This window comes from Malurus melanocephalus, unplaced genomic scaffold (genome assembly GCF_030028575.1).
Source record: "Malurus melanocephalus ecotype Western Australia unplaced genomic scaffold, MMel_1.1 scaffold_261, whole genome shotgun sequence".
In the NCBI taxonomy this organism is placed as follows: domain Eukaryota; kingdom Metazoa; phylum Chordata; class Aves; order Passeriformes; family Maluridae; genus Malurus; species Malurus melanocephalus.
The window spans coordinates 627,026-649,121 of NW_026623493.1; the positions used below are offsets into that span (position 1 = coordinate 627,026).

At 43.9% G+C, this 22,096-nt stretch overlaps 2 protein-coding genes across 2 annotated transcripts in view; one reads left to right on the top strand and one right to left on the bottom strand.

The window, feature by feature from the left end:
• The window catches only part of LRMDA (leucine rich melanocyte differentiation associated), a 448,666-nt gene that overhangs the window by 63,223 nt on the left and 363,347 nt on the right, over window positions 1-22,096 (top strand). The gene's annotated exons all lie outside the window — the stretch shown is intronic.
• Window positions 19,134-22,096, bottom strand: part of ZNF503 (zinc finger protein 503) — a 4,148-nt gene continuing 1,185 nt past the window's right edge. Inside the window, exon 2 of the mRNA XM_057375877.1 lies at window positions 19,134-21,401. Coding sequence (XP_057231860.1) covers window positions 19,881-21,401 — 1,521 coding nt within the window. The 3' untranslated portion in view covers window positions 19,134-19,880. The remainder of the gene's footprint in view (window positions 21,402-22,096) is intronic.

Sequence of the window (22,096 nt, forward strand, 5' to 3'; positions counted from 1 at the left end):
AATGAACAAATTTTGTAGAATTTAGGGTCTCTGAAGTGCAAAGCCTCAACAGAGTGTGGCTCTTAATATGCCATATRAGCATTATGTTGCTGGCTTCCTCTGTCAAAGCTGGCATGTATCAGAATGCAATAAAAGAAAAACTATTTCATTCAAAATTAAATGGCCACATCCAATTAAAGACAAGACTGAAGTCTGAAACCGTAAAATTCATTGAAAGTTTCTGTGTTAGAGGAAATGTACCAATTGCTAATGGAAGTGTTACTCTAAACGATTGGCTACTAGTTAACTATTATGTGTTCTAGCAGGATTTGTGGTTGGATTTTTTTTTTGTCATTCCTCCTCCTCCGGAGATTTGGAGAAAAGAACAGAAAACTTTTGAAAAGATTTCCTTAGTCTTTATCTTTTGAATCCGTGTCATACTAACAAAAAAATGTTTTGAAGTCTTTAACCATTAWTTGACTAACTGGTTTTCTTTAGACATAAAACTTGTCAAGGCCTTGATTGTTGTGAATCCATGGTGATAGAGTCTGGCTGACTGCCGAAGTACAAGGTCTCTGAACACTAGGATAACACTTTCTGAAACAGTCTGGGCTTATCCCCTATAATGCCATTTAAACAAACTTAATTGACTAAAACTTTCATTTTTGTGCACTCTGTATGAGGTACTATTTGTAAGAAGAGGCCTTTTAGGAATAGAACCTAAGTAACAAAATCTGACCTCTACCTAGCCTTAGATTTCCCAATTCTTGTTTATTTACACAAAATAAGCCATTTTGAAGTGCCTTAAAAACTCACTATAAGCAGAGAGCCCCTTTATATACCATAATTATTTTCTAGTGAATAACCCTAGATGAATCCAAATAGAGACTCTATGAACAGCATAAAATTCCCACCCTTCTGCAGTAAGGCTAATCATTATCTTCAGATAAGTGCCTATGTATGTCAGTCAGTAGGCTTGTTCTATATTAAATGAAAAAAAGTTTCAGAAAAAGCTAAGACCTGACTTTTTGTTTTGTTTTGGTTTGTTTGTTGTTGTYGCAGTGAAACTTTTGTAAAGAGTTGCCCCTGGCATGATTTTCTTAAAGTTTGAGTTTTGGGTATGTGCAGAATTATACATTGATCTCTGCAGGTTGGCAATTTTCATTTTCCACTCTTCCTTCACTGGCAAAGTAACTTGGGTTTGAATGTCAGATTTCAATAATATATAGGAATGATAAAACTCTAACACTTTTTGGAGGGACATGACAACTCTGGGATGACTGTTTTACTTCCAGGAAGTCTTCAAACATCACAAGGTAATATTCTTAGCATCTCTAAGGAGTTTTGAATGGTCAACATGGCATGAGCTGGTGACAGTGCTCTACTCTGTAGTTGTCAGAGCCCTCACAACTCAACAACTTCACCCATGGTCTCCCTCGCCTCTGTCTACAAGGTCTGGATCTTCCTCAGTCCCTGCCTCAGCAAGACCAAGGACATGAGCCCCACTGATCCCAAGCCTGACCCATRGGCTGATGGCCTTGGCCTCACTTTGTCACCATGAAACTGGTCATGGCCCCAGCTGCACCCACTGGGTCTGATCCTGACCTGCAGATAGACTGCCAGCTTGATCTTGGATCTGCCTCATCACCACAAACTTGTCTAATTGTCTGAACTCTTGATTGAATACCAGCTGCTGTCTAAGGTCCTGCCCTGCTTCCTCACTGGGACAGCCAGGACCCTGCCCTGGTGACATTGCCCTTCTCTCAGACCTATGAAAGGTGCAAAGTCCTAACAAAGCAAGGAAAGAACAAGGGTTTTTTTCATCCTTGGAAAGACAGAAAAAGTCCTTCTACTACTAAGCAGCTTGCAAGGCCAAAAGTTGATAATTTTATGTAATTAATATTTCTTTACTTAATCTCTGATCATTCACTTGTCCAAAAGCTGTTTCAAGCCAGTTTACTAACTCACAGACAGACTAGTAATTATTGTAGATTTAAGACACCTAAACCCAAAAATTCTGTCAGATGTGACTGTTGCACAAGAGGATCAGACTAAAAGCCTGACACATTACTGCTCTTTCAGATTAGCAAAGGCTTGGATGCAGGCTTCCCTCCATCATTCCTAAAATAATGCTAATCCCTGTACCTAAGGTTTTGCAATTCTGTAGCTGGACAGCACCTAAACTAAAAGGATTTTCCATTGCTGCTGTCTGCTTAGCAGATTAGTTACAGGAGGGGACTCTACAGAACAGGCCATGCTTGACCCGCACAGAATCTTCAGCCTTTACTTTTTCCTCTTTGGAAAATTCTCAAGCATTAACAATTAGTAGCGGAGACATGTTAAAATKGTGCTTATATTGTACTAATGACATTGTCTCCATTTTTCCCTTCTKAAAAGCGAAAGACCGGTGGTGCAAGACACTAAGGAACTGCTTAATTTAAGCTTTAATTTAACCCACTGTGACACAGCACAGATTATGCCATAAAGATAGCACTGCTGAAACTACATTTAGCATTATAGGAGTAAGACAAAGTTATACARTAGAAGTGTATACACAGTTGTACTATAATTCCGGCTTTGATTTTTCTTTTAAGTAATCAAGGATAGCTAGAAATAATAAGCTGATTTTAAAAACACTGATTTGTAGCCATCTGGGCTCATTTTAATTTGGTGGGCTAGAGGTTACGATGTAAGAAGAGTGGTGCCRAAGAAGTGAAATGTCTTCTTCCCTCATGTAGCTAAGGTATTTCATATTGTGATACACCATAAACCATGATTCTTTGAGTCACATTCCATAAAATCCTCTAATGTATAGATCAATTGGTCTATATTCCTTAGGTCTGCCTTGGGCCATTCCTTTCAAGTCTAAAATTCACATTTCTGTTAAAGATTTTTCACTGGAACTTCCATGTTGATTGAGAGGTGAGGAAGGAGAAGGTAGGACATTCATAGTCCTTTCAACAGAGATAGGAAATAGATATATTTTAGAACTGCTTTGGTCTCTTTATTATGCAGGATTCAATACTGAGTTTTTTAGTTCTTTCAAGCTAAAGACTAGTAATTTTTTTATCACATTTTTTGCTGTTTCTTCTACAAACTTTTGCAGACCACACTTGTGGCTGTCCCGCCTGAAATGACACTTTCTGCTCTATTCACACCATAAGGCAAYTGCAACTCATGTGGGATTCTCCATCCTCCTAGCACTTCATAGACACATCTCTCCAAAGACTGCTGATGCACAGGCAGCTGGAAGATGTGCTGTGTCATACAGAGAATGAGTCTGGGTACAAATAAACAGAAGGGCCAAGAATCCTCACTCTAGGGAACTGTGGAACTGATAACGGGAAGACTGTCAAGTCAGAATATCCCTAGAATGATAGGGCATGAGTTCAAGCCACACATAAATCCAGATTTCAGAGGCTTGAGCTCAGGTAAGACTCTGGATTACATGAAATTTGTAGGAAAAGTAYAGGAAATCCACAGTGATTTCATGTATTTAAAACCTGTTCTCAATCAAACTAAGACAAATTAATTTCAACAAAAAAAATCCTGGAAGGGATTCCCAGAATTTTGAATGAAGAAATTTTCAAAGATTCAAGTTTAAGATATTATTTTACTTGAAAACTGTATCATGCTGAGGCAGGATCTGAATACAATATTCACAGGCCTGCAAAGTTATTCTGCATAGAGAAGCTTATCACACATCATAATTACCTTATTTTAGTTTGTATTCTAGAACAAAAATGTCTGCATGAGATAGTTATTCAGAAAGAATGCTTTCATTCTTGAATAATTCCAGTGCAGTCAAGCCCTCAGTCAAATCACCACGATTCTGCATGTAGATGTATGGTCTATCTCTGCTTGCATTTACAGGAAATCTGTATCTCTGTTACTAAATGCAGCTGCCAGATCTGAAAATGTTGCATTTGTTTGTGGAGTAGGCATAGATTTTACAAGCTCCCGTCCTTATTAGCCTATTATTTCTGTGTCCTTTGGATATGGGTGTCATATTTGGAAATATGAATATCCTTCATATTTTGTGTTCAATGTCTTTAGCAAACTAATAAATGCTATGGAGAGAAGGAAAAGTTTTTTCTTCCCTTGTTTGCCAAAAAGCCAAAAGGAAGAGTTTGTGAGTGTGACAGTGCTTCATCACCTTTATATATGAATCCAGGAGAAGAAAGTCAAGCTGCTTTTCTTTAGGTGGGGGCAAGGGGGAGAAAATAAATCTTTGTTCTAGTTCAGTAAAAAACCACTACACATGAGACCTTTTAACCATAAAGGCTTTCTTTTCTTCATGCTTATTTGTGTTTGTCACCCTGTTTGCCTAATTCTGTCACTAGTGCTGTCTCAAAGCCTTAATAAAACATTAATGTCCAAGCCCCAGAACTTCCACTGTTACATTTCTATCATTTATCTCTGTTAGTGATTTTAGCTGTGGTTACTTTTCAGAAAAGTTAAATAGCAAGCTATACAGTCCAAGGAAGGGACAAGATATATACTTCTTGTATACATCTGGGACCTGCTGCTCATGATGTAAAGWATCAATTGGAACTCTCAACAGGTACTTAAAATAGTTCATTCTCTACTTTGTGTAGATTTTGTACCTCCACTATAATATTTTTCCCTAATACAGGTTTTAACAATTAAAGTACAGACTGAATGGCCTTATTAACATCCTTTTAATGAGTGAATAAGGGCAGCTTTTAATTCAATTGCACCTAAAATTTGTGGTGCACCAGTATGGACTATATGGCTACTTGTTGTCCAGAAGAAATTAGGTGGTGTTTGCTGTTCAGGCATGTTTAACATGAACTCATCCCAACTGTATCCTCAGCAGAGAGCAACTCCTGAAAAGCCCACGAAGATTAATCTGGTTTTTTTTTTTTTCTTTTTTCCCTGTGTTTCCCCCAGCACACTGGATGGAAGAGATGAGTTCTGTTATCACATTTGCAGTTTACATGCTGTGGGCAGGAGTCTGCGTCCTTGTTTAATGGCATTACACAAACATTCAATTACAACATTTTTCAGAATCATAAGCCCAACACCAGCTGGTTTTCTTGCYAGGGAGGTCATTCTAGATTTCCAAAATTGGACCAGTGAACAGASTTCCTCATTTTTCAGATATGTTTTTGTTTTTTAATTAAGTCTCTTGAGCCCCTAGCCACTGTCACCCCCAGGGCTTCCAGAAGGTTCCCTGAGAGCTGCCCTCAGCAGTGAGGGCCCAAAGGCCGGGAGGTGCCAGCCTGGAGAAGGGGAGGATGTGCGTGTCCCCCTGCCCTGTCACAGGTGGAGAAAACCCAGCCCGAGGTGTAAAACACCTGGGTGAAACCCCTGCAGGTGTCTCCCMGCATTTACAGCTGCTTCCCGGGAATGTGCCCAGTGCTCCGCGCCCGGACGGGGCACTGGGTAACACTAATGGGGTAAATTGAGAGAGCCTGTGGTTTGGGTCTGCTCACCTGGGGACAATCGGCTCTCGTCCCAGCAGGCCCCGCTGCCCAGGCCACACATGGCTGCCGGGGGGCTGTGGCGCACGAAGCCGGCGTTTGGCTGCCTGGGACGGTGGGAGCAGCAGCCCCGCTGTGCTTGGAAGAAGAAGGGAGTGAGGGGCAGGGGCTGGCCGGCYCTCGGCTCTGCCTGGCACCGGCCCTGCGGTGAGGGAGCGCCCGCGCCGGAGCAGCAGCATCCGCACCCGCCGGGACTGCCAGCAGGTCAGTGTCTCGGCTGAAATTCCATTACTTCTGTCTCTCTGGGGAATGTTTGTCATCGCATTAACTTCTTTCTGAGATTTTTTTAAAGTATATATAAAGAAAAATCCCTTTACAAATCATCATCTACCGAAGTCGTCTTTGGTTCAAATGTTATTACCTTTGCTATTGAGAGTAAACTTTCTTCATAAAGATCTGTTTTCCCTTAAAACAAAGGATTTGAATTTTTATATCAGAGTAGCCTTTAGGTTGTTTTTTACATGTCTTGGAGTATGGTATTTCATTTTAAGGAAGAATTCTTTTTGGCAGGTGTATTTTGTTCAAAAATTTAAAAGTTGTTGTGTTTGACTTAAGATTCTTTGGGTTTTGTTAATAACTTGTTTTTCACGGGAAAGGTGTTTTTTCATGATGGCTTTTCCCTTCAGAAGGGAGTTTTGTAACTTCTATGTGTAATGCCGTTGTCTCTACATCATTATTTTGTGACTTCTGTTGTTGAAAAAGCTGTGGCTTCCTAAGTGTTAGAAGGAAAAAGAGACAGCTTTTAGACTATTGTTTACTTCATAATTAGTATTATACGGTTCTTTGCATGATAAAAATGTTATTTAATCATGGTAGATTTAATGCTACCTACCAACTCCCCCATTGTGCAAGGCTTTGGAGCAGGACAGCACTCGCTGGGTTGCTGAGTCCTCCCCTCTCTGTCGCAGCCGTCACATTGGATAATTTGTTTTTGAAGTGTGTTGTGCTCTATCTTAACAACACTTGTGTGGTTTATTCCCACTATTCCCAGAGGATGGCTGTTACAGAATGTGATTGCTTTACAACATTGCTGGTGAGCCATTTGCCATTGGAACTGGCTTGGGATAAAGTCAAAAACAATAAGCTAGCATGCATACACTTGAAAAAAATTAATGAACAGCTAAAGCTCATTTGGATTCATGCCAAAATCCTCTTTTAAACTATTAATTTCTTTTCTCTTTGCTGTCTAACTTTTAGTTAAAAAATTTTCTTATCCTCTCTCAGTTTTTGTTGTAGTAGATTAAATAAATCAACCTTGTTTAATCTCATTTTATAAAATAGGGCTTTCCATTGCCCTCATTGCCCTAGCAGTTCCCTGCTGCTCTAGTTCCAGTTACTCTCTGGAATGCAGGTGACTAGATGAAATGCAGGTGAGCACAGGTGAGCTTCTCCCAGACCTTTACACAATGCTGCTGCTTTTCCTTGGCTTTGTTGGATGTTGCACCAGCTGCCATACAGTGTTGATCCACAATTATTGTACTTTAGCGTYCATCCTATTAATGTTGAGAAATTATACTATTTATGTGTTTTTAGTACATAATAGTGGGATTTGAGGTTCAATTTTAAATCAGAGGAAGTGTAATGTGTTTTCATCTATTTTCAATAGTCCTAGTCTATAGTTCTTAAATATTTTTATTTATTTTATGTGCATTGTTGCTTTCAACTTGCAATTGCAAAGTTTTTGCTGTTACTGGAAGCAGAGGAAAAAATATCAATGTCAGACATCATACTTCAATATTTATAATAGTCTTTATTTGGTTGTTTTATCAGTTTTGTTTTGTTCAAGTTTGGTAGAAAATTCTTGTTACTGTTGGGGTGTCATTGTAGAGTTCTCCATTGCAGTGGAGATAACTGGACTCCTAGAGTTTGGGGCTACACCAGGTGGGATTTCATTTTAACTTCACCTGATTTTTATTCTCTAGTGTAACTCCTATCCATTTTTGCCCTTTCATCCCATGCTCARTATTGCCCTTCTCATTTAAATTAATACAACATGTCAACTTGGGGTTGGAACATGCCTGTATTATCCTTAATCTTAAATGCTTTCATTTCTTTCTTTCATCTATATAACTAAAAAAAAAAAATAAAAAAATCTTGATGTGCTTTAATATCCTTTGCAAAGCCAAAGACATGTCCTCTCTTAGCAGTTCTCACTTCACCTTGTGCTTCTCAGTCAAGGACCAATAAGCACACACAAGTGTTTTTCCCCATGCATTCCTTCTGTTTCTCTTTTCCCATTTAACACTTCTTGAGGTGGTAGTGCATCCAGTTAGGCCTGGAGTACCTTCTTCGGGGTTTCTTTTTTCTTTTTATTGTGTTTGGAATATAGATTCTTGACTATTTAAACATTCTTTATGTGAAGTATTAGTACGACTTTGCTCCCTACTCAACCTATTAGCTCCGCAGTCCAGCTGACGTAACTACACCAGTTTGCCTTTCTAAAATTTAAACAGAGACCCACTTACGTAGTTTGTTCTCCTGTTTAACTTAAACCAGTTTTGTCTGGYTTAARAYTTGGTCCAGAGCTGATTTCTACAAMTGGMTAATTTCTAATATTACTTATCAGTAATATAGATATAATATGTCTTGTCACGTCTTATTGCTCTGACAGGGATTTGATTAAGTGTATTGTACATTGCATCCAAAAATAACTGAATTTTACTGCTATGGATATTATTTGCACTTCATTTTGTCCCTAATTTTGTGGTTRTAAACAAATGCCCTCAGCCACCACTCCAGGAAAAGAATAAGTGTCATGCTGCACACAATGGACCCAGACTTAGGGAATACCAGACTCTAAGGTAATGTATCCCATGCTTCCCTGTGCTGCAGTGAACCCTGCTAATAGTACCACTAGAGTTAGGCTGATTTTTATTTTTAAACAGACTTGAGCACCTGTAGTTCAGCTTCTCTGAAAATCAATTTCTAAGCCTATAAAATGGATTAGTCTCTAGCCAATCTTTAACTTGCTCTACAGTAGGTATGCACATGTAACTCGCTGTTCGCTGTGCTATGCATCCCCTCTCTGTGGCTGCATCTGGTCAACAGCGGATATGAATATGCTACAGCTGCTGCTAGGATATTTAACTCGAGGTGTAAAGGTTTGTGAGTCAGCCCTGGAGGTCCCAGGTAATGAGCAAGATGGTGATTATTGCACTTACAGGATTGTATGTACTTGCATTCCTAAGGACAGCTTGTGATGTGGGTGTGGAGAGGATAGTTTAATTCGGGGGGGAAAAAAAGGTGTTGTGAGCTTCAGAACAGATAAAAAGAAAACTATTACAAAATACATCAAAAGAGACTTCACAGAAATATGCCTGTCCTCATTTTAATGTCTGCAATACAAAAAAAAAAGAAACTGGAATAATGTTGCACAAATGAGTTTACCATTTAATAGCTGATGAAATGACATGGTTATGCAGTAATAGCTTTCAAGATGGGGATGCACAACTCATTACATTATTTTAGTACTCAGGTTAGTGTGTAAACTAATCTGTGTATCTATGCATACAAAAGCTGATGTAAATTACTTATGCAATAATTAATTTTTATTGGTTACTTCATCTGAGTTTATTAGCTATCAGAACAGTGTAGATGTTTTCAAAGGTGCTCTGCACAAACAACCAAACTTGTAGAACTTGTCATAGTCCTTTATTTTCTTACTAATTTATAGGAATTTAAGGGTGTTTTTTTACTTAAGTTAAAAGTATTATTCTCTTATTTTYTTGGGAAAAGTCCTGGACAAGACTGTTTTTGTGTAAATAACATACAAAAAGTAAAAATGCACACGTTACCCATGACTGAAATKAAACAATTTCTTGAGTTAAAACATGAGAGGTGACTGCTCAGACAGATGTTCTGATTAAACTCCCCATGCCCTTATAGTCTTGACAGGCCTCAGTTCCAAGTTGGTTGTGCCTGYGATACAGTGTCTAAAACCTGCTCTTCTCTGTATAGGTGTCCAGTGTTGGTTTTTTTATTTGCTTACATGTATGTACCTTGTACGGCCTCTTTAGATTTTATCCTCTAAACCTTCTCRTCACAGAGAGAAAACCAAAATTCCCATAGTTTGCTCCAAGGTATTCCCAAGCCCCTTCCCAAATTGTCATGAATTGTACGCCTCTGTTACATGTATTTAGTTCTTATCTATGAAATTAGAATTTGTAAGCTTTAGGGTTTCTTTTGTCCCAGGAGAAATCCTGCCTTTCTCAGAATTGCTAGAAAACTTCTSCTGCTTTCAGGCTGACTAGAATTTCACATTACATTGTGGATTTAGGGTGTGTGGAAGTTTTAATAGCTTAAATGTATAAATGTAAATTGACACAATCCCATTAACCAGCAAACACAATTAACCATGTGGAACATTGTTTATACAAGTTGAAGTGTTTTAGTTAGAGTAAATATTTTCTCATTTACAGAGTTAGCTTTTTTCCTAACCTGTGACCTGGTTTATACACAGCTATGACGATTCACAAGTACCTTCTCCAACAGAGATTAAACTATACTGGTATAACTGTCAGTAAAGCTAGAGTTAATCAGTACTTTTGCTTACTTTAATATATCTATATGCAGGAAATGGTACCATTTTTACTCAGTTATTTTAGAAATAGGTACATTAAAATAGTACTGAAAGGGTTAACTGTTCATTGAGGAAGTAAGATCTGCTGTAACRCTTTCCCCATTTATTTAACTCTAAAACAAGATTGTGGCACTATGAGTAGCCAGTTTCTGGGAGAATTTGTCAGTACCTGTTTTGTAGATACATCAGCAACCATTTGTTTCTCAACCAAATTACACAGTCAAACTAGAAAAATTAGTTGCTGCATCTGGTCTAAATTCCTTTCTCAATCTTTTTATAAACCTATTGATGTATGTAGGATATCTGCTTTTGATCAAGCATAACATTTTACCCTAACTCAATAACGTCAGCCTGAAGACGGTAATTATAAATGTGATCAGCTCTTTCCTTAAAATATTTGACACCTCTGCTGAAATGTATTTAGCAGATGATGTTTCCTAAATTAGTAAATAAAACCAAACATAAACAAAAAAGTGCCCCACAGTTATTTCTAACTCATCTGTTTTATCTGGAACGCATTCCTTGGGCCTGCTGGTGCAATATATATTTAAGGAAATTGTAATCTTGGAAAATAAGGGGAACTGGAAGGGGAAGAAGGAAAAAAAAGCCTTATGAATGTTCTCAGATTCATAAACTCAAGTATTTCATGGTGGAAACTGACTATAAGGCAACTATTTTTCTCTTTAGAAGTTGACAAAATTAACTTTTTTGTCAACTTTTCTTGTTGTAAAAATATGTAGGGATAAGTAAGATTTTGACTGGGTTGGTTTTGGTCTCCATCMGTGAATTTCTGTGGTAGCCTGATCTAGGCAGTGGTGAGAAGGTTAGTGGGSATGGTCATCAGTGGGTCCATAGAGGGTGGGACAAAGTAACAAAAATACAGACCAAAGAGGAGAAATATTCTTATTTGCACAGCTGGGAACGCTACAACAAGAACTAATTTTTTTTTGCTCTATAATCAGTTCATGCAATAGGAAACCTTATTTTTTACTAAAGCCTTGTCAGGCAAAGCTTGCTGTCACCAAACATGTCATGGTGGTTTCTAATTTCTTTGAAAAAATGGTRACTCAAAGGTGCCTATAATTAGCTATTTGTCTAATAACTTGGTGGCTACGGATTTGGAATTCTTCCTATTTCAGATGAGTAGAGTGTAGGAGTCTCATCTCATCTCCTCTATTTACCATCTAGGGTGAAAAGGACATGTTGCAAATGTTAACGCTTCTGTATGGAATGCTTAAAGCTTTTTCTCGGGCAAAGAGAGTGGGTAGGAATATGGTAAGGCTGAACGCTGGCGGGGGACACCCGAGCTCTGGGCTTTGGCAAGCACCATAAGCATAGCATTGTTAATTCCTTCTTTCTCTCTGGCTCAGTGCACTTTTATGCAAAGTGAAATGCCTTCAAAGGCGAGAATGGAGATTCTTCCCACATTAGAGTGCCAGGTGACTGAGAAACCCTAGTAAGAAATGAGGATTGTGGGTTTGAAACGTTTCAGAACAGGGAATTGATGCATATTCCTTTGCCTCAAGACAGGTACTTCAAATACAGAGAAAGAATGCAGCAGGTGATGGTAGCAGTTGATCTTTCCTGGTAGGAAAAAAATACATCTCCACAAAGAGAAGATTAAGGACTGTGAAATGTACAAGAGGGAAGACATTTGCCCGCAAYTGAACGATAGATTGGTGTGTTTGGGAATCTAGGTTGATGCTTACTGACTTCAGTGAAACTAAACCATTACATCGCAGTGCAGTTCTAGATTTTGTGATGGCTGAACAAGTGCTAGTAGTGGGATCGCTTCCCCTGTGCACAATGGGAGTCCTCACAACCCGAGCTGTCTGTCCCCATCCCAGCTGAACCGACCCCTCTAAAGCTGTGGCAGCGGAGGAACTGCAGAGGTGGCCTTTTCCAAACGGGACCTTTGTTGTGAAAAGCCGAGTGGCTTCTGGTCGTGCCGGCAGGGCGCCGAGGTGGATGCTGCTCGGGCCAAGGCGCCGAGCTGCAGCGCTACCCCATCGCGTCCACGCAGAAGGAAGGCAGGGGTGTGCTCCGGCCTTTCTCTCGTACCTCGTCTCGAACAGGGGGTCCCGCGGAGGCGCCGCAGCGGGTCCCGGGGGCTGCCCGGGGCACGGGGCCGTGAGCCCTGCCCTGCTCGCTCGCCGCCCGCGGGGGTCAGGCGCAGGCAAGGGGCAGCTCCCCTGCTTTCTTTCCCTGCCCTTCCCCTCTTTCACCCAGTGTAAATAATGACCTCATCACTAACAACTAATGCGTTCACCTTTGCAAAAMGTCTTCGTGGGTAGCAGCTTATGTGGCTAAAAAGGCTGAGCGAGACAAGGATAGGGGTACAAACGCTGAACCTGTAGTATGAAGGGTACATTCATAATTACCGGCATTATGCTGTTCTACCTAAAACAGGCAGTTCTGCATGTCTCCTGTGATCTGCAGTAATTATCCCTCTRCGTTTTACAAGACTCTTGCGTCAATTAAGTACCTCGAGGTGACTGCGTAGCACCCGCCGATGGCGGGGACGCCGCCTCGTTAGGTCTGATGGAAACGGCGGGCAATGGCTGTGCGAAGGCGCACCCGCCCCGCCGGGGAGAGGAGGGGGCTCGCTGCCGAGGGTGCCTGGGCGCAGCGTAGGACGGAGCGGGAGCGCTCGAAACAGCAGCGTTAGCTTTTAAACCTTCTAAATAATGATCACGCTGCTAGCGTGACAGGTAAAGGAACTGGAAATCAGCTGATATTAAGTGAGAAATCATTTATCACTTTAAGGCCGGTTGGGTCCAGTTTTCTTAAGATGATTGAAGAAAAAGGGAGAAGGGTTTGAGAAACCTGGAGCCTGTGTACTCATTTCTAAATTGCATTGGGCTTCTAGTTACACATCGAAAATCCTTTTCTAAAAATAACTGTTGTCCACCCAGTAACATAAAAGACTCACAGAGAGTTTCTTACTGTGTTAGGTCTCCATCGCCCAGTAGCATTTCATGCCACCCTCCGTTTAAAAACAATGGGGAAAAGTGGTGTTTGGATTTAGACTAGTTTTTCAACAGCGTTAAAGGGGTTGTTTTCTGTAACAGCGTAGATTATTAGAAACTTGTAATTTGCAGTTCGTATTTGCCATCAAGATCCCAGCGGGGGGTGGGGGGGAAGGGACTAGATCCTATAGTAGCCTCAGTAATTCCCGTTCGCGGGTTTGGTATGTCGATGGAAAAAACCAACGCTTTCAGAGAGAAGTTGCTTGAGTTTAATAAAAAGTGACTTCAGAAAGTGCAATAAAATCAATTAATGTTGCAAAAGCATTGGCCAAAAAGAGGGCGGTGAAAGGATTTATGGAAATGTAATGGATTTACAAGCATTTATCCCGCGACTTGATAAACAGCAATGGGAAGCTGAGATGGTGAAAATAATTAGTCCCGCAGCCTCAGTGAATATGGACAATTTATTATTATAATTTTATCCTTTCAGTGGTTATTCAAATTTATTTTTTAATTTTGTGAGCCGAAGCGCACGGGGATTAATCTAAAGTTTGGTTCCCGCTTCCTCGGGGGCTCGGTTTCTTCTCACATTTTCTCTCTTCACAAAGCAAAGCGTGATCTGTCATTTGCYAGGGCTTCTCCACACAGAGAGCTCGTTCTTAGGTTTTCTGCATGTATTTTAAGGACTATTATCGTTGGCCTTAGTAAATAATGTTACCCAGCGGGGGGAAGGATCAGCTGTTTGCCTCCCTACGCGCCAGGGTTTTCTCTCCCTTTTGATTTTCCGGTGCGTTTTCACGGAAACTTTGAAAGAGCCTTCCCGGTGGGGAASAGGTTGCAAGAGCATGCCCTGGCTCTTGAGCAACGCTAGCACCGAAAACTTTTCTGCTTGCTCACAGGAGTTTGTAGCCCTATTATTACAGTAGAAAGGAGACATCCAGCATGTAGTAGAGATTACAATTTCCAAAAGTCAGAATTTATTACAGTTAAACTGTGATAAGATCCCATCTGTTATGAACACATGTAGCACCAATTGTTTTTCATACAACTGCAATTTATTTACCCTTCAGAGCGAATGAGATTACAAGCGTGATTAAAAAAAACAAAAACCCAACCACAGCGTTGGGGTTTTCCTTTTTTTTTTTTTTTTTTTTTTTTTTGGTCCGGCCTATCTGTTTTTATCTGGGCAAATCCATTTGCACTGCCGTGCTGCGCTCCGGAACTGCGGGGCGATTCCCGGTGCCCGAACACGCGGTGTGCGCGGGGTCCCGGCCGGGCCCCGGCTCCGGGCGCTGCCGCTGCCCTGCGCTCCGCCGGGGCCCGCAGCGCCGCCTCGCGGCCGGGAGCCACAGCGGGCCCGCGCAGACAAAGGGGAGCCGCTCCTGGCTCCGCGTCCCGGGGAGCCGCTCCTCGCTCTGCCTCCCCGGGGAGCCGCTCCTCCTCTGCCCTCCGAGGAGCCGCTCCTCCTCTGCCTCCCCGAGGAGCCGCTCCTCCTCTGCCTCCCCGAGGAGCCGCTCCTCGCTCCGCGTCCCCAGGAGCAGCTTCTCTTCCGCCGGGCAGCTATGCGCAACGTGCCCGCCTGGGCCTCCGCGTACAGCGTGCCCGCTCTGGCCTGCGCCTCAGGAGAGCAGTAACGTTTGTTATTAACTGGAACGTGAACCTGAAAAGATGGAGGGGGAGGGGAGATATTTTTGTGCTTCCATTGGTCGTGGTAGTTTGGGAACGAGGAATGTGCCTGCTCGTCTTCTTGTCCCATCCCACAGCAGTGGTTTGGATCGAGTAGCAGGCGCTTCACAAAATAAGGCAGGAAAGATGAAATACTTMTACAGACACACACACGCAAAATCCCACACGTTCTTACCGCGATAGCCTAAGAGCAGTAATCTAATTTTGTTCTCTTTCAAACTGTTTCAAGGCATATATGTGTGTGTATATATGTGTGTATATATATCCTCCAGGTTTCAGTGGGCGTCCTTCTGCTGCTCTGTTATCATTATTTCTTGCCTTGATGTGACGTTGAAGACAGATGACAGCATTGTCAGGTTGTCTTTAATTCATTTGAAGATTAAAAAAAAAAAAATACACACACAAGGCTTCTTACAATATTCAAAGCCTGAACKGATTCACTTTTTTCATGTAGGGGACGGGGGGCTGGGAACGGCGAGGGGGAGTAGTTGATGAATTTCAGACATAAAGAGAGAACAAAGTCTGTGCATCGCTGTGCGTGCACACACGCACAGAGCAAGCAGCCAGAGGTGGAATTTTTGCAGCAGCAGCACCTGGTTGATGTTGATGGAGAAGTATCCAGCATTAGGACAGTCTTTTCGCATTTATGCACAAGCTCAAATGTGTAATCTGCTCAAATTTCAACCACATCTCTGCTGCCAAAGCATTCCACCTCCGAAGAGGTGAGAGCATAGACTCAGGGTCCGTCTTTTTTCTTTGACACCTCTGTACTTCATTGCAACAAAAATTTACCTTTAAAAAGAAAAAGTAGTCTGCTCCGAATTTTCCAGGAGTGAGCTGAGAAAGAGATTTAGCAGGGATTAGACACCTCTGGKCAGAACTGGTTGCTTGCCTGCCTCAGGTCTGTTCGTGAAGCAGTGCAGGTTGTGCTTCATGGTGCAGAAAAAATCAGGGTTGGCGGGGTGTCTCAAGATGGGGTTAGAAATGTCCGAAATTCTACCCCAAAATCTGTATGGAAAGGAGATTTGATGCTGGTAGCTCCAGCGATTTTCCACTTCAGATTCATTCCTTAAAAAAATAAATACATAAACCAACCAAACAAAAAGCCCGAAAAACAATGGAAGAAAAGACACAAAMCCAAAATTTTAAAACAGAGCAAAAAACAGTAAAACAAAGTCAACAAAAAATCAACGACCACAAAAAAGACCCTAAACTGTGGACTACTGAAAGCCTGTACTGAGAGCCACCAGTATTGCACCAAGACAACATTACTCTCCATCTTTTCTAAGTATGAAAGAATGAAGTTCGGTCAATGTTTTTGCAGAACAAGAATGCACATTTACTTGTGTTTCAGAAAGTTTGGGTCTTTCAGGACTCCCTTTGCTCGCATGATTTCGAGTGTAGGTATGGGTAGATTATTATAAACCTTGGCTTAGAGAGAGGAGGGTCAGCCCCAGTCACMGCATTGCATGTACCTTGCTGAGGGTGGCTTGAAAGGTGGTGAATGGGCAGCGGGTGACTTTCCAGTCTTAGAAAATGGAGTCTCTTATCACTGAGGAAAGTCTTCCTGTAATAAAGCCATCCTTGTATTTTAGTTCCAGCATACATTTTGCATTCTAAAACCAGGCAAGCATATGTATATGTACGTATTTGGTGACGGCTTGTGCACACAAGCCAAGGTACATATGCCCATCTAGGCTCAGATATATTACAGAGACTCCTCTGCTGTCTGTGGMGTCTGGTGTTTTATTGTTTCATAAAACTACCTTAATTACATTTCCCCATAGATAAGATAAACAGGACCCTTTTTTCCTAAGCGTTGCTTATCAGAAGTATTTTGTCGAAGTGGTATCCAGAGTAAGCTTTTGAGAGCGGATGGAAACGCATTAATTTTTATTTTGGTTCTTCAGTTGCACTTAGCATCTGACAAGAGTTGATTTAAATATTACATGAGTTTATCTTTAATGTTCAAAAAAGATTTGTGAGAAAGACAAAACTGTTTAATTTAAACTAATGTATGCCTGACTCTGGTCAGATTGATCACAGTTTCGGGTTTTGATGGGTTTTGCCCTTCTGTTGCTTGTCCTCTCAAGCTGGTTTTTCACTGTGAAATTATTTTAGTTCGGTGGCATGGACCAGCGGCTGCTGTCAAATCCACAACCCATCCAGTTAGTAAGAAAGGGAGGGGGGTGGTGAAGAATAACAAATGCAGTCCTTTTACCTAAAAACATTAATGTCCATAAGTCAATTTCTATTAGAAAAAAAGGCAAATTTCATAGATTAATATCAAAATCCTAGATGGCACTTGCCAGGTCGTATACTTAACAAGCCTGGAAGAGAGACCTCCTTATCACCACTCTACATATAAAATAAGGTGTTTTAATTTTTCTTTAATCTCGGGTGAAGTATCTGAGCAAAACAGTAATAACAGCATTAAGTGTTCATTTCATGACTTGCATCGACAATCTTTGTGTTTAACTTTTCAGACTGGAAATCCCCCAAACTACAGTTAGAGTTCCAGGACACAAATGCCTTCCTCGCTATTTTTAAATCTCCTCTGCAACACCTGATGGGCGATGGGGTTTGGCTAGCAAAATCTGAGCTGCAGCTGTTAAAGATCCGTAATTGTAAAACACATGAACAGGAGAAGAGCGTGGCGACGGTAGCGTGTTTTAATCGCGGCAAAACTGTAATTGTTGCTTGCACACCCAGATGGAGCCTGAAATGTAATTTTCCTCAAATTAAGAGTAGTTAAAATAGTGAAGCGGGGAAGGCAGTCTGGCCGGGCTGCAGGAGAGGGCGGGGGGCGTGCGGCGTAGAAATGAGTGCGAGTTTGTTCTGCCTTTCTCGGGCTCTCTGGATGAATCGTCCGCCACCATCACCCCCGACCCGAGAAGCCCTTCTTTCGATTACTTGCTGGTTTTGTATCCGCTTCTTATTTTATTACTGAAGTTTACTTGGCGCGTTAACAGCACTGCCCTCTCCTCCCTTTCTCTAACTCATCGGTTCGTAACGAGAGCTCGTTTCACATTCCCTAAAGCAGAGCTACGCAAAGGTCCCTTTCCCATGCGGGTGGGGGGGAATACATTTGATTAAAGCGCAAAGCATTTCCCGTGCCGCTTTCGGACGGCGTCCCCAAAGAGCCGCAGCGCGGCCCRGCACCGGCATCCCCTGTGTGTCCCGGCCTCGGCCGCGGGCCCGGCCCGGCCTCAGCGAGCGAGCCATGCCCGGACGGCCGGCGGCCGCTGGAGCTTCAGTAGCTTGCTGCTTTTCTCGCCTTTGCACATTAACRCTAACTTCCACTAATTATCTGCAGTAAATGTATTAGTCTAATTAGCATCTGGGCACCACGGGAAACTCTGAACAGTAATTATATTGTGGGGGGATCCAGAACGAGGGAGAAAACCCAATGATTTGTCAAGCAAAGTCGCCGCTTGCAACTTTGCCCCCCGCCAGCGCGTCGCGCTGGGGCCGGGGCGAGGGCAGGCTGGAGCGGGGGGAGCGGGGCCGAGCGAGGGGCAGCAGGTACTCGGCTCCGCCCGAGCCGCTGCCTGCAAGCGCCTGGCACACCGCGGGGCAAAGCCCTTCGCTGGCATGGCTTTTACGGACTCGGGTATCGCTTTTCCGACTATCCCGGCGGCAAMTGTTTGTTCCGCAGTTTCGGTAGCTGCTCTGGCTTTTCCGTCGCAGCCCCCGCTCCTACCTGAATGCAGGACGACGAGCCGGAGCCGGCCGGTGGCCCTTGGGCGCTAGGAAACACGGGCTGGGGAGGCAGAGACGCGGCGCAGGCAGGGGCAGCCCCTCTCGGTATCACGTCGAGTTTGGCACTGCACTTCAGTAAAGAGCAAACTCGGCCCAAATAACGAATGGCTTCTTATTTTTTTTTTTCCCCGTCCCTTCCTTTATAAAAGAAAATGAGTTTTCAGAGCTGTCCGATTTTTTTTAACGTGATGATCTTTTGTGCTGCCGTGCGAACTGAAGAGAGAAATTGAAAATAACTGGATGAGCTCAAACAGCGCTTCCCTAATTACTTATAAACTTCTCATTTAGAAAGAGATGAATAGTTATGCATTACATTGTAAAAAAAAAAAAAAAAGCTTTCGGATGATCATCTTACATTTTTACAAATCAGTCTTGCCATCCCCGTTTCTTTCTAAAGAAAGAATGAAGTATTTTAGTTGAAAAGTAGTTTTTAAAAACAGATATTTCACAGTAAAAACATTTTTTTAAAAGTTCACCTTCTTTAAGAAAGGAAAAAAGATTTAAGCAATTCTCAGTTTTCCTATTTCGTGCCAACAAATTCTAGYGAAGAGGAAAAAAACCAACTGTGTCTGATTATTTTTTAAGAGAGCCCTGAGGTTACAATAAAAAAAACTTTGGGTTTTTTTTTTTTTTAATTTTTAATTAAAATTGAATAAACGCTTAAGGAGAAATTAGCAGTCACCTCCATCCAAGACCTACTCGGGTTTTATAACAGAATCAAAGCATATTTAAAAAAAAAAAGTAAAACCTTTTAATACATCAAATATACGGAATTTTAATCTTTAAAGCGATACATTGTCTATTTTAGTACATGACGTAAACCTTACTTAACCCTTTTTACAGGGTGGACTTAAAAATTAAAAATAGTTAAGTGTTCCTTTTAAAGAACAAAATAAGGCAAATGAGGTTTTTGGAATAGAATTGTTTTTGTTTTTCTTCCAGAATACATACAAAAAAATACCAATTCTCTTTCAAGGGTATACACCTTAAAAATAATTGCAATTTGAAATTATAACTGACAAATTGCGAGTTGTTTTTTAGTAACAAACATGCATGTAAATTTTTTTGTTTCAATGAGACATTAAATAAGAACGTACAATACAATCATAGCAATTTTAAAGTAACATTAAAGAGAAGACCTCTATCTTTTTATTTATATTCTACAATGGGTGTTCCACTTTTACCTATTGAGCTCAGTTTAGTAATGCACTTTATGATTCGTTGTCCCGCTTGAAGCTAACATAAATAAATACAGTGCTCATGGATCCAGTCCTCAAATGAACACTTATTTTATAAAAAGTCAGATTTTTTTTCTTTCCAACTTTTATAAAGTTTCGCAGGGCTTCCTTCCCTTACCGCTAGACTTTGTGTTGTGTGTCAAAGCCCCGCTGCCTGCACTCACTGGTACCCCAGGGCCGAGGCTGTGGTGAGTCTCTGCCCATAGAGTGCGTAAGGGGAGTAGTAGGGTCCGGTGGCAGCGGGCACGGGCACGGGGGCCCCGGGGGTGGGCAGGGGGCTCTTGGAGTAGGGGTGGTAGCGGCTGCCGAGTCCCAGMGCGTGGTGCGGGCTGCGCAAGGCCAGCGTGCCCGGGCTGCCCGGGGCGCCCGTCGTGGGGATGTGCATGTGGCACGCCATGGCTGCAGCCGCTGCGCTGGCCAGCGACGAGGAGCTGGGATAGCTGGAGAGGAGTTTATCTGTGCCCGGGAAGGCAGTATGGGTCCGCAAGTGGCTAAGCAGCTCCTCCGAGGTGGCAAAGCGCTTGTCGCAGGGTCCGTTGGCCGACACCCAGTTGCAGATGTGTGGCTGGGGGTCATTGGGGAGCATGAAGCCGTAGGGATACAAAGGGTGGCCGGCTAGCGAGGGCGGCGTGGCACCGGTCAGCGAGGAGTGGACGCTGTGCAAAGGGTGGGTGGGGTAGACGAGGGGGTATCCGGACTTGAGGGCTTGGTCGTGCGCGCAGGAGGCTCCGGCGGCGCCTGCCAGGTGGCTGGCGCAGTGGTAGCTCAGGCAGTAGGGGTCTCGGCACAGGCTCGCCGTCATCACCGACGGCGGCGACGCGCCCGCCAGCGGGCTCGACCCCGCCGGCTTGCTGCAGCCCAGGCTGCTGGCGGCGGCCAGCTGGGCCCCCACCAGGCTGGAGGATTTGGTGGGGTCCAGAGCCACTCCGTGCGGCAGGAACTGYGGCGGGTAGCCGGCATAGGCTCCAGCCAGCGTCCCCGGGTAGCTCATGCCCGCCGGGGGCAGGGGGAAAACGGTCTGGCCCGGCTTGTAAGGGGACACGGGGGCCACGAGGCCGGAGCCCAGAACGGAGGTGGAGGAGGTGGCGGTGGTGCTGCTGCAGGAGGAGGCGGAGTCCGATGCGATGGGCTTGGAGCCCGGCGTGCTCTCCTGGTGCTGGTTGACCTCCACGTTAATCCCGGCACAGCTCACGCTAATCCGGCTGTGGCTGATGCTGGTGGTGCCYGGGCCTCCCTCCGAGCCGGAGCTGCCGCTCTTTCCGCAGCCCTCCRAGTCCTTCTTGTCCTCCCCGCCTTTTCCCTCGGCCGGCAGCAGCCCGGGCGAGCAGGCAGAGGCGCTGGAGTTGGGGCTGCCTGTCCTTGGGGTGAACGGCTGGCAGGTGGCGCTCGGCACCCGGAATCCCGATTTCTCCCCGGCCGCGACCCCCGCGGCGGGGGCGCCCGCGCAGCCCGCAGCCCCCGGCTCCTTCTTCTCCGCGCCCGGCTTGGAGTAGGGCTTGAAGCTCGACTTGTCCTCCACACCGATGTCGCTGAGCTTCAARGGGCCCGATTTGGAGTCCTTGTCGCCTCCGGAGCCATTGGAGGTGACCGAGGAGAGTTTGGAGGAAGGGGATGGGTCCGGCTTCCCTATCTGCGAGCAAGTTTGTGCCAAAAGGGCCAGGGGGCTCTTCTTTGCATCCAGCTGCGGAAATCAGAAGGACACACAAAGAACAGAGATTTAATCGGGGTCTGAGAAAACCCCCGGTGCATATATAGGACTCTTGTCCCGTAGGTTGTTGCAGCGTACAGCCTGGAAGTAACGAACAGTTTGTGCGCATTCATCAACTTGACAGCCCCCTCCCTTGAATGCACCATTTTCCATAAAGCCTTTAAAAAGGGCTGGGGATTTTCGTACCCTTGCGAGCCCGCCGCGGCCGCCTTCAACGCCCCCAGCCTCCCTGGCAGCGGCCCGGGCAGCGGAGAGCTCGGCGTCTCGGTGTCGCTCGGGCCGYGCTCAACTATAGCGACTGCAGCATTTCTGCACCCTGACTGGTGGCACTATTTATAAACAGAGCCCGAGATAGCCGGCGAGTAGGGCTCCCCGGGAGAGGGGTGTCCTCGCTCTACAGAGACCTTAATGAAATCATTCATTCCCACAGACACACCCTTCCCACCACTCGCTCCGTTTCGAGTTTCGGTCCCGCAAACAGCGAGCTATTAAGAGAGGGACCGGCAACCTCGACAGAGCAGAAAGGGGACCAGTAGGCCCCCCGAAGTACAGATGCGTGTCGATACTTGAAAGGGTTCGGTCGGGGAGCCGAAATAGTTATCCTGCCGCACCCACGTTTGAGCCTGTCTCTCACCGCGTCTTGTCGTCCCGTCCCGTGTGTGTCGTCG